Source organism: Hippocampus bargibanti, linkage group LG02 (genome assembly GCF_051943395.1).
Source record: "Hippocampus bargibanti isolate YZ-2025 linkage group LG02, ASM5194339v1, whole genome shotgun sequence".
In the NCBI taxonomy this organism is placed as follows: domain Eukaryota; kingdom Metazoa; phylum Chordata; class Actinopteri; order Syngnathiformes; family Syngnathidae; genus Hippocampus; species Hippocampus bargibanti.
The window spans coordinates 16,098,403-16,111,939 of NC_142735.1; the positions used below are offsets into that span (position 1 = coordinate 16,098,403).

Genomic DNA, 13,537 nt, shown 5'->3' on the forward strand with positions numbered 1-13,537 from the left:
GAATTTCCCAAAATAGAAGATACACCCAGCGCCGCAGTTTTTGACCCGTTCACCAGTCTGGCTGCTCTGTGCACAGGAGCTCTCCAACTTTGATCACTGTTGAAAGTGGCCCTGCTCTATAATCCTCTCATCTATCATTCTGTCTGAGGTGATGTGGGCTGCCATACATCTCCCCGCTACTCTCTTTCTTTTTTTCTGTCTCTAGCCAGTGTTTACAACCTCCCATCCATCATCCCCTCATGGTATTGCCTGCCACCAACTACCAAGATGGACAGATGGGAAAGGGATGGAGAGAAGTAGCAAAACAGATTTTCCATTGAAGATTAAAAAAAATAAGGGCCAGTAAAATTTGGGGACCGCCATCTATAAAAAGGGTCAAACTTAAAAACAATGGAGGGGGCTTTAAATACGCTATTGGATCATTATTGATTTATTATAGCCAACTATATTTTAGTTTAGAGAGCAATATAACAGAATTACTTATATATCAGCCGTTAATAGGGGACAGGAATTCTCAATGAGTGCATTGACATGCTGAAGCGGTGTTTAACCCTTTTAGGGATGACAGTTTATTCAGTGGACAACTTATCCTGTTATCAGGTGCATGAAGGATTTACAGCTGGATCACTGGCTGGATTTTCACATTCCAGTTCTGTCCTTTAGCTTCAACTGCCAGTCAGCAGACAGCAGCCTATTTCGCTAGGATGCGCCATCATTGGCATCCTCCCACATGACTGTCATCTTAACGTTCAAGACCCATTGTCAAAAACAGAAATGAAATGAAAAAAGTAAAATCATCATATAGTACTCATTGTTGTACTGCATTGTGTAAAATGTATGAAGATGACCACTAACAAAGTACTATTTCATCATTGAGATTTGGGATGTATGATATACGTACAGTAAGTGTTGAACCAAGATACTTACCCTCCAAATGTTACAGTAGTCGTTTTTTTGCAACATGCAGATAAATTAAATGGAGACTCAAGGATCATTGAAATAACACAAATGTCCATGGACAAATATACATAGTTTATTCCTTTATTCTGTTCCAAAAACACAATGACATCCTTCCAGGACAGTTTAGTTAGAAAACAATACATGTCCAATTTCCACATTTCCTATAAATTGACCATCCCCTTTGTCGAGATAAATGAAACATAAAAAAAAAACGTTCTTATAGTTGAATCGTAATTAGAATCTAAGAATAAAATACAGTGAAAAAGGAAATCAAAACATGGGCAATGTTCAACTTGTGTTAAATAACTCACAATTCAAAATACAAACCGGAAATCATTTTAAAATATTTTTGCACATTGTTTTTATTTTATTTCATTTTTTACACCATTAAAAGTGTGAAACATTGGCAATCCACCTCTTCTCTATGTAACAAATATTGAGTTTTTTTTTTCAATTTTATATATATTTTTTTCATATAAACCCATGATGGCCTATAAAATCTCTGAATGTGAAGCTTCTGGCGCGGAGTGGTGTGCTGCAACTAAATAATTATTACAGCACAAGATGACAGAAGTATGCACGCAGTTCAGTTACATCGAGGTGTGATTGCAAAGCAAACAGCCGAGAGAGAAAATCGTTTTATATACATAACTGATATGTATGATTTGGGAAAACTGCTTATTTATTATGATTGGTAATTTGAGATATTTAGTTGTAAATTTGGTCACATAGTTGATAACCCAAGACAGGAATAAAAAAAAACCAGCATCTTACAGGAAGAGGCGACACTCTATGGTAGGTGGTACTGTCAATGATATGGCAGCACACCACTATTAGGACATGACGCCACAACCTTCATAGTCACCTTCAGGTAAAAATCACAGCCTTAGGTATGCACAATTTGGAAGTGTACAATGTATTCAGGGGTGATAAATGACTGTAATTTCACATAGAGCTTTGCTTCCATCTACTCTGTCTTAAATTCCACTGCAGTAACTGTTCATGTGGCGAGAGGGCTTGTGATAAGGAGAGTGGAAATAACTTCAATATTCATTCTGACCCCCGTCAAAAAACCCCACTCCCTCAGCCCACAAACATAGCCTCTGACTTTATTTGCATATACCAGTGATTGACAATTCGTATCCAATAACAAACTTTATCGTTTAGGTGAACAATAATTTCATCCATCTATTATCCTATCATAGAGCCCATCCCAGCGGTCTTCAGGCAGCTGGTTTGGGAGCCAACCACAGAGCACATATAGTCAAACAGCCATTAACGCTCATGAAGGTGTTCCAATAACCTGACATGTATTTTGGGAATGTGGGAGGAAATCCCTGGTGAAAAGCCACGCGGGCATGGGGAGAAAATGCAAACTCCCCCCCAAGAAGTCCAGAGATCGTAATCGAACCCTAAACCTTTGTGCTAGCCGTAAGTGCTAACCAGCCACACCCCATAAAAATATTTGTTCATTGGTTTATACCAACCACGTATAGAACAGGCGGCCCGGTAGCCGAGTGGTCAGCCCACCGGCTTCACAGTGCAGAGGTTGCCGGTTCGCGTCCCGGTCCGGCCTCCCTGTGTGGAGTTTGCATGTTCTCCCCGGACTCTCGTGGGTTTTCTCCGGGTCCTCCGGTTTCCTCCCACACTCCAAAAACATGCATGGCAGGCAGATTGACCACTCCAAATTGTTCCTAGGTGTGAGTGTGAGAGTGACTGTTGTGTCTTTGCGTGCCCTGCGATTGGCTGGCAACCAATTCAGGGTGTCCCCCGCCTCGTGCCCGAAGACAGCTGAGATAGGCTCCAGCAACCCCCGCGACCCTAATGAGGAATGAGCGGTATGGAAAATGAGAGATGAGATGAGACGTATAGAACAATCAACTGCTTTTTAATGACAAATTTAAAACATGTTTCGGCATCTACTTCCACCTTCGTTAGAGTCTGACGAAGGCGGAAGTAGACGCCAAAACATGTCAGGTATTTGAACACCGAAAATACACTGTCTCTAAGATAAGAATCTGTTTTAAATTTGATATAAAGTAGACAGGATGAACTTAATACAACTAAAAACGCGAGTGTTTTTTTATGAGGTGACAAACGTTACACGACTTTCAGTGAATCGTTTTGCTGTGTGCTGCGTTTTTCGAAGTTGGGTGTCATTACGTCTGTGTAAGCTCTCAGTCCTACAGGAGTGGTCCATCAATGAAACGGTTTCTTCAGCCGTCATCTGTACTTCTTTGAAGGTGTCGGACGTTTCGCTTCTTATCCAAGAAACTTTGTCAGCAAACTTTAGTTTGCTGACAAAATTTCTTGGTCAGCAAACTAAAGGTGTCATTATTTTTTTTAATGATGTAAAAAAGTATTTACCTTGGATGATGAATGTTTGGGAAACACTGGCATAAACAATGAATCACCTGCATGGTCATTTCTACATCACAATAGATGAAGAAATAGAATAGAATAGAAACTGTGAGCGCTCCATCTCTGATTCCAGGAACCCTTTTTGCCATATGTCTTTGCACTTTAACATGTGCTGGTTGCAGATTTCAGAATATAGCTGTATGACGCAATGAATCTCACAGCAGCAGAATACAGTGTAAGGTAACTCATAGTCACTATTTTGTGCCATTTTGCCTTATTCTTTCTGAAAAGGGTAGTCTATGAATAGCACATAAAACCTTTGCGCATACAAATAATGTTTCTAGTGCACAATGACAAGGCATGATGTGTTCCATGAGGTGTAGCAGCAATGTCTGTTTTTTTTGTAGTATCAGTCTTTAATCGTTAATGAATCAACTCAACGCTTTACAATGCATCGGTGCAAACCATATACTTAAAACGATGCTACACATAGCGCTTGGTCCTCCCAACATCGACATGGAAGTGTGAAAAAGGGCAGTCATGTCCACAAAAAATAAAAAAAATAGCAGTCACAAGTATTTGCCTTCATCACAACATGAGTGCAAAGACACCCCCTTTGCCACTAGAAAGCATCAAGGTTGAACAAGGTAAGCAGTAGAGGTGAACATATTGCACACAGACTAAAGTCAACGACTCCATTGCAATGGCACAATGCAGATGGCACATTTAAGAATATTTTTTTTCTGCCAACAGCAGAGAACACACTAAAAAATTGCAAAAACACACCCAGATTCTTTATTGCAGCACGCTTCCTGTCTTCTTTTTTTCAGTCTCTCTCTTGCTTTTTTATCTCCACATGTTAAAAATGTCTTCAGTCTGTAGGTTGTAAGGAACGTTTGAAGAGTGCATTTTGGCAGTAAGAGAAATCTTGTAGAAATTGGGCACAGCCAGGAGAATTGATGGGTCAAACCACACGGCCAAGAGTTCTTTTGGGGGTCATCAGACTCTTATGCTTTTCCTGTTCCACCCTGCCCATTTCCCGTGGGCACTTCCTCTCTAACCCCATCAGGTGATCACATTCCAGAGGCACCCAGACCCAGTCTGGCAGTGTGGCTCATGCATGGCAGTGTCTGAATGGTCTTGGGGAAGTCGTGGGTGAGTAGTCGTCCATTTTCCCCTCCGCTTCCATTACTATTCATCCTGATCAGGGTGGAGGAGTGCATGGCATCGTTGATGGATTGCTGTTGGACGAGGACACGTGACAATCAGACTGCAAATTAAAATGATTGGGTATGTTTTGGACTATCAGACAAGAATTGTCGCAATCGCTATGACCTCAAAGATTACAACATTGAATTTCTGCCTCTGAATGTGCTGCGGACAGATGGCACAGCAGCTATTAATATTCCCAGCAGCCTCTGCAATTCTTAAATGAAAAAGGTTTTCAGACCTTGCTGAGGTGACCGACCATCTGATGTTCCAGAAGGACAATCATAACCGTAATGAGGGCAGGTGATGACCAATGCTTGCTTTCAGTGCTGTGCTCACTCTGCTTTTCAGAAGAGAACGCCAAAACTCACGAGGTGATAGATGTCAAAAGACAAATCAGGTTGTTGATGGCTTACTAAATTCAATGACTATCGTTGTAAACGGTATTTATCAGTCGGGTAGTAGATCAGAACCAATCCCTATTCTTAGACTTGTGAAATCCAATAGAAAGGTCTTATATTGAAGCAGTGATAGAACTGCTTTTTGGTATATGTATCGAAAGGATGTTGATCACAATGGGCCTTGCTTTTTGAGATAGTCAGCAAAAAGAGCAGAAGCAACAGGGGTTAGATTCATTCAGAGTTACAGACTCTGATAGATGCATCGCTGTAATTCAAATTGGGTCTTTACCTGTCGTCCAACATGAACTTGTGTCTATCCTATGTGTAGAGCCGTTTGTCGAAAAAAAGACACAAATCCCCGCACTCAAAGATGCCTCATCAATCTTTTGACCAACGATAAACGTCATAAAGCAGTTTCTCCTGTCATTTTTACGATGCAAATGTGGATACTACATATGTGGACATCTTTATGAGATACACAGGAGAGGAAATGGAATACAAGATTATGCAGAATGCACAATCACAACAAAATATTGTGAAAGGGTGTGGCACGGGCCTTAAGAAAACCATAAGAGGAAGTTGCAGCGACAGACAAAGGTTCACATCATGTTTGTTATTTTGCCAGATGTGTGTATATGTGACGATAGATTCCTTTCAAGAACGCATATGCTATTATCTTAAAATCAAACTTGAATCATATGCAGAAAGTGCTGATCAGTATCAGGATTGTTTTGATGTAATGGAGGTCTACATTCTCACTTAAAGAAAAAAATATTGGATCCTGAAATTGATTTTATTATACTGTACTGTACTGTGCAGGTATGTGTTTATTGTCATGGGCGAAGTGTTTGTATTTTATTAAAGAAATCAACTTTCAGATTTCCTACAATGTCTTTCCAATCTGCGAAGGCTCTTGTATGGGTTGATTGACTAGTGGATGCGTTCATCATGATCTTTAAGTGTGCCCTGTTCAAGGCTTAATGATATCATCCTTAAATATAAATTTACCGAAGAGATACATCATCTTTTACGAAGAACTACTTGATGGTTGGCCCTAACAGTTAAACAAGTATGAGGGTAATATTTAATTAAGAGATTCGGGACATATGGAGAAGGTCATTAGTAACATGAAAACTTGGCGAAGGACCGAAAAAAGGAAAGAGAAGTAGAGGAGAGTGTTTGAGCTGCGGTGGGAGGCTGACTGTGGCCATGGTTAGACGGGCGAGGATTGAGGAGGCAGATGTCATCATCATCATCATCATTATCATCATCATCATCATCATCATCATCATGGCTTAATCACAGCATTTCCTACCCCGTGGCTGTGCTCTGCCCTTATATCTTAACAGTGTTGTTGGCATACAGGCCGTAGCTCTGCAGCTCTGTGTAGGGAGCGCTAGCACCACTGTCTAAGGCTGAGCAGTGAAAGGCCTGAGCAGCTGAGGCAGCAGCGGCTCGTGCGGTTGACACCTTCATTCGATGTGACTCGGTCCTGGATTTGTAGCAGAATTCCACCAGTGCTACAAGCATGGCCAGGCCCAGGCCGCCGATAAGGATGTAGAAGACTCCGGCCACGTTGCTGAGGCTCAGAGCGCTCGTCTTGTCCTGGAGGAAGTGACAGGATGACGAGAACCAATCGATGAGAAAAGATTTTGGACATTCATATTTACACACTCTTAATTGACTTCGCGTGGTCCAATTCACACATACAAATGTATATAATTACATGGATGAATACTTTCATAATGTCACACGCATTCATATACTGTATACATTAAAATGTAATTATAAAGGTATAACTTGTTATTCGTTCGTTTATTTTCATAATCAAATTGTTGAAAAATATTAGTTTGTTTCTTTCAAGTGTCTTCATAGTTTATATTTATGATCTATATTTTTTTACGTTGATGTAATGCAAGGCACTAAATGTAATTGTTTCATTTGGACCAATTAATGCACAATATTTTGTCAAAACTGGATCCGAGTAGTGATGGACATTAATAATATTGATAGGATTTTTTTTTTAAACTGTCCATTTTTATAACCTTGTGGTTTCTTTAATTATTTTTCTTTTTAACATTATTGCTGTCCCTGATCGTTGATGGAGGTCATTGTCATTCGGTCATGGTGAAAGCAGGTAGTTACACGACATGAATGAGATAAAACTGAAAAGTGTACATCAAATAAAAGAACCTATCAGTGTCTGCAGTGTATGCTAAATAAAGTTTGCAAGCTGTTGTTATTTTTTGGTTGCACCATTAGCGCTTGAAGTGGTTTTAGAAAGCTAAGTTTAGTTTCTGTAATTACCTATGATTCTATATGTATTTAACACATTTTTAAATAAGCCTGATTTTAACTATTGGAGACAACTAGAAAAAAATATGTTTTGTAAAAAGTAAAAACCTACAAATTTGACATCGCTGAAATGATTATTTATGTTATATAATATTTATATTTTAGAAATCAGGACAACCGACAACAACGGATTTGCGTTGCCTTGATAAATATTGTCTGTATTGTCTGTTGTCAATTGTCTGTCTTCTTTAGCCACATTATAAGTGCCTTGCACGCTGGGTCTGAGAGGACAGTAATTTCATCTGTGCTGTATGTGTATGTATATTAGTATATTTGACAATAAAGCTGACTTTGACTATTTGAGGGTCAAAATTTTTGTTTATATCAATTCAATACAATACCGGTATTTTCAAACTGATCGAAGCCTAAATATTGACTGTGATAGGTGACTTGGTCAGCCACAACAATAAGGATGCAACCACCACAACACACACACACACACACACACACACACACACACACACACACACACACACACACACACACACACACACACACACACACACACACACATGCAAAATGCAAACAAACTATTACAATAAGAACATACTGAAGGCCTGTTTCTGAAAGCACCGCTATACAGTTTAACTGGATAACGTCAATAATTAATCTCCCAGAGATATGGTAGTTTAGTTCTGTTGCTTTCAGAAAGAAAAGCGCAGACACAATCAATGACAATGACCGCTCTCAGGACCACAGGGACATCTGTACAAGACACGAGTAATAATACAGCTTGTAATCACACTTAAGCGTTCATGTCTACAATAGGATATTGACTGCAGATTTGCACTTCATGAAGACTTCAATTATCTGAGCCACAAACATTATGCTGTGCAACATCAGATCCCCTGATTTATTGCCACATTGATGAAATGTGGATTATTTGCTTTGCAAGATGAGTTATCCAGCCATACCAAATGCAAATCAAGTTATCATGGTTCACTGGTTTTATGAAACAGGCCACACATTACATGACACATGCTTTGGAATATATTTTTGTAAATCACTCAATACTTTGTATTTCCAATGTAATTTGGATCAGTGCAAACAAGGGAGCGATAACATTTTTAGTTTTAGAATTGTTAAGTCATTTTGTCATTTTCCTTATCTAAAGTGCTCTAACAGATGTGTGTTTAATATCGATGCATAGACAAAACATGTAATTGTTATGATGTAACTCCTATTTATTAAGGGTGGCTGTTTTGTAGGCATGACTGGCCGCAGATTTATCAGACTAAACTGTAACAATGTGATTATTTTTCTATTAAGCAACATTTCTGCTAATTAATAACAAAACAATTGGGATTTACAACCCTGCAAATAGTTGTCCCTCAGGGCAGAACCATCTAAAAAATACATTTTCGGTCTGTGTTTCAAGAATGTGGTGCATTCCTCAATAACCTTCTGGTTGCCAGCTTGTTTCCTCGGGATAAACATTTGTTTCAAAGTAGTTTAGTTTGTTTCATTTGCAAAAAAAGGAACTGTGTATTAAGAGGGACAGTACTGAAATGCAAGATAGGGGGCAAATAATTCCTGAGGCATTTCCAGAAGAAATTCAATCATTTTTTTCCGAAAACAGGCCTCTGGCTGAGAGTGAAAGCAAAGTGCAAACACAGACAGGCTTTGTTCAGGAAATGAATCAGTTGACATTTTGGCCTTTGAGTGATTCTAGATTCAATTAGTTTTATTTAATTTGAAGACTGTAAGATCGATAGAAATCTAAATTATTATTTAAAAATCACACACACATATTAATATTTTAAAGCAAAAACAGATACAAGATTGCTCACAAAGTTATGTGCCCGGATATAAGGCAACATTTTTTTTAATGAATAATAGAACTGATTAACATTTTGTTCTTGAAATAAACCCTGAATAGCAAATACTTGTGTCGTGTTTCGTACTTCAGCAACAATCAACTTGTGATCTACCTTATCCTGTGGAGAAATTCAAAGACTATATCAGGACTGTTCTATCTATTTTTTTATATTGTGTTTCTGCTACTTACACAAACAAATAATCATACAAACTCCCCCCCCAAAAGTAATTGATACATGAATGATACAGTGTGAATAGACAGAGGGAAAGAATTATCCCCATGCCCTATTTATTTTTAGCAAATGTCACTTCAGATATCTTGATGGGAAGTTTATTTACAGTCGGATAAACAATAATAGTGAAAAAAACAACTTAGAAATAAATAACATGTTTTCCGAACTAGAAGGCGCTTTGGAGTATAAGGTGCACATTAAATTAAAAACCTATTTAAATGTTTTTAAAGGGTGCACTGCATTTTAAGGCATACAGACGAGAACAGTAGCTGGCATTGGATTATGCATATGAGAAATCAGAATATTGATCCATGTATAAGGTACATCCGATGATAAGGTGCGCTGTGGGCTTTTGAAAAAAGTGAATGCGTTTCGGTGCGCCTTGTAGTGTGGAAAATACGGTGGTGTTTTTTTGTCTTATATGCAGGCTGGTACTGTCATAGCTAATGCAGCGGTGCTCAATGTATCAGATGCCTCTCGGCCTAGATTTGGGACAGATCTGGGGTCAGGGCAGGGTTGTGCTGTGCGGATATAGGATCAGGATAGAGACTAACCTTTCTTCCAGAGTCCTTGTTGCCACACTCCCCTTTATCGTACCACCATTTGTTTTTCAGTTTGTCTAAGACGGCTTGCTCATTGAGTTTCAACACCGCTAGGTTTACTGGGATTCTTCCAACCACAAAGAAATAACATAAATAACATATTATACCATGTTATTTTATGTTATTGATGCAGAAACATTGCAAAATACATTCACACATTAATACTTGAGCTGGCCTATTGTTGAAGAAAAGGAGAAAGTATCACATCATACACATGCGCAGCCACACACACACCAACACCCACAAAAATACAGATGGCATAAAGAACATTAGGACATTTTGGAATCAAAGTGATATGCATTAATACTCCATCTAGCTCATTCGGCTCGCTCCCTAGGGCAGTAGATGTGTATTACTATATCACTTTTGGGGAACCGGCACACTGCACACCTTCCCTTGTACATCGTAGAATATAGTCAAAACAAATGCTGCACTGACCTAGCAGATGCAGCAGAATGTTGTTTGAATGTTTTGTTTTTTTATCAATTTTTTTTAAGGGTGGACTGGTATCGCAGTCAGGGCCTGCCGGTTACCCCGCTCCCCATACAACCCACCACGCACCACTGGTGGTGGTAGGTTACCCACAGGGTTTATCAAACTGGCTCTGACCTTGGAATCCCCGCCCCCGCTGCCGCACTCTCCCTTGTCGTACCACCACTTGTTTTTCAATTTGTCCAAGAGGCCCTGCTCGTTCAGTTTTAACACTGCCAGGTTTACAGGGTTTCTTGAAAATAATATAAAACGATAGCCATTAGGAGACACTCTCTTCGACAGATATAACGAGGTAAAAATCATGGTTGTGGTGATTATGACAACACTAACTTCGGTGATAATTGAAACTCCTGCGTACAGCTACTGATATGAAGCAGGAGCCCTGGCTTTAAGATGCACGTTTGGTACATGTATGTTAGTTGTACATCTGCAGTGGCCTGAAATGATGTGTGCCCATAAAACAATGGTGTCAGGTTTTACCAAGCAGCGACCTCAGAAAGAGACGGAGCAGACACTAAATGGAGATGCCTTTGATGCGGAAGTCTGTCTACCGATGGCAATTTCCTTTCAGTGACAACAGCGTATACAGATCGCTATGGTAACTGACATAGCAATATTCACCCCAAAGTCCCCCCCTAGTCAATTACATCTCACGATTAATTTATCACATATGAAGTCGGAGGCCTCAAAAATATTTTTGAACTCTCTGGTTTTAGATCATATTTTTCAACATCCATCGACATCCTCATTCAAATCATCTCTTTTGTGGCCGCGTGCTCCCTCCGGAGAAGTATGTGCATTTCCTCGAGCTGACCGCTACTGGCAGACACTCCCCATGCTCAAATCAAAGAAAAGAAGAATTACTTTCAAATTAGATGTCAATGCAGAGATATGTATTTCTTTGTACCATTCTTCCTTTCTAATTTGATGCAGGGACGTCTATTTGAAACCGTAAATTGTACTTTATACAAAGCAGCTGGAGGGAAGACCAATACAATGTCTTCTGAGTTGGTAAAACCTTTGAATTCTTTCTCAGCCTCTCTCTCAGACAGAAAGAAAGAAGTCAAAGTACATGGACATGGATGCTCAGCAAGTTAGTTAGTTTGGTTACATGGTTCAAGACCATCTGATGTTGTTTCCGGGAGGTGGGATGGAATTAGGCAGGCAGGCAGTGTTGGTGGCAGGATATCATACATGTTAAAAATGTATGTCAGGACATAAAAAGACAAATCCAAAATACAGTAAAGTCTCGTTATATCGATATCGGTTATATCAATAGTACTACTTATTACGATACTATTTCTATGAACGCAAGAAGAAAATTTACATGCCGCAGGATCGGATATATCGATAGTCCGGTTATATTGATATTTTTTCCGACTCCCGAGAATATCGATATAACGAGACTTTACTGTATGTTATCGTCAGCAAAAGCAGACAGCCTTCTGTAAAAACAAGAGTTATTTCACTCCGGGCAACAATTCTGAGCATATTTGCATAGTTTTCCAACAAGGACAGGCATAGGATTAAATATCAATCAACAGAGAATTTGGGGGATTTTTTCCCCAGTATCTTATGAATGAGATTTCTCTTTCAATGTTTGGAACACTTAATTGTATTGTGTATTTAGCGATTGATGTTGTCACAGCTGAGACCGTGGAGCATGCAGGCAAACTCCCTAGTGGTGGCCATGCTATTTTGAAACCCAATCAACCTCACATCTGCCATTGCAGCCAACTCGTGCACTGCATTTTGGCCCAGGCAATAAGACAGCCAATAAATCAGTAACAATCATAATGAATTGATGATGCCCATCCCGACTTGCTGAAAAAAACATGCATTTCATTATTTCCTTTTTATCTGGAAAAACAGACACTTCATTTGTGTTTTCCGGATGAAGAGAAAATAAAATACACATTTCAAATTGCAGTACATTTGATGACATTGAATCGAAAAATATACTCTTGCCCATTGTCAAGAAAAAAAAATCAAGTGCAGTATTTATTCGAATATAACGCGCATAATGTTCTACCTAAAAAGAACTCAAAGTTTGGGTGTGCGCTATAAACAAGGCTTTGGAAAAAATTCTCATCTATATTTAATGCTTTATCCCTTCCAGGAGGGGGCAACATTTCCATGGCTATTCTCCATAGTCGTGCTTTGTTCCACCTTCAGCTGTTGTTAAGGTGCCCTTCAGTTTCGATTGTCGGAAAGACTCGTATCATGCACATTCCTTTTTTTTGATTGTTGATTACCATTTCTTTAGCTACGCTTCATTTCCTTTCCTTGCCTCGCCCACACTGAAACTTGAGTTAAGTATTGCTGTTTTGCACAAGTTCCCATTGTCAATAAATGATTTTTATCATGGATGCATGTGTTGTCACTTACAATGCTTGGTCTGAGCCAAGAAAAAGTGAATAACATTTTTATACAGATTTTTTTTTTTTGAAAATTAGGGGTGCGCGTTATACTCGAATAAGTATGTTGTTAATGTGCGGTACAAAAACTTAGTGGCACCTTGAAAGCAAAGCATGAAACACCACATAGAGAGAGAGCGTTTAAGAGGTCTTCAGCAGATTTTTTTGGTTTACTGGCGAGATCAGAATGATTTTATGACTTTGAAGATTTCAACACTTGACTGCACAATTGAATCAAGATGCAGTGATTGAAGCAATGGAAGCATTTCTTGTCAGTTTTATCTGACCTTTGGCTGCGACTCAAGGTGGAAGCCGAAATGAATTCTTTGCGCTTTTGAATGAAATCTCACCATGAGGCTCCTTTCATTAAAACGAACGAGCCTGATTAGTTCTGGATTAAAGGCTTCAGATGCCACTGGCTTCGGCTCTCGCTCTCTGCAGCAGCAGAAGCATGAATGGTGGTTGATGTAATGCTAAATGGCAGCTGCTGCACTTGGACATCGATGGGAAAGAGTGTCCTGTACACATTATCATTAGTTTCATCAATTATCACACTGAATAGGGCACATATTCAATTTGGTGGACACAAGACTAGTGTGAGCCCTGACTTAAGTGGGCAGGTGAGTGACTGGGATGTGCCCCTCTCACCGGTCGACTTGCGATTGACACATTTACAGCATATTTTCGTG

The 13,537-nt window shown here is 39.4% G+C and overlaps 1 protein-coding gene across 11 annotated transcripts in view; it reads right to left on the bottom strand.

Moving 5' to 3' along the window:
- Positions 1–3,718: 3,718 nt before the first annotated feature.
- The window catches only part of gria1a (glutamate receptor, ionotropic, AMPA 1a), a 115,976-nt gene continuing 106,157 nt past the window's right edge, over positions 3,719–13,537 (bottom strand). For 2 of the 11 annotated variants that reach the window (XM_088989633.1, XM_088989631.1), the window contains exons 15-17: positions 9,892–10,006; positions 6,402–6,536; positions 3,719–4,562 (exon numbers count right to left, since the gene is read on the bottom strand). In XM_088989633.1, coding sequence (XP_088845759.1) covers positions 4,395–4,562; positions 6,402–6,536; positions 9,892–10,006 — 418 coding nt within the window. In that variant the 3' untranslated portion in view covers positions 3,719–4,394. Of the gene's footprint in view, positions 4,563–6,246; positions 6,537–9,891; positions 10,007–10,548; positions 10,664–13,537 lie in introns of those variants that run through there. The other 9 variants (XM_088989630.1, XM_088989629.1, XM_088989637.1 and 6 more) reach the window with 5 other exon arrangements.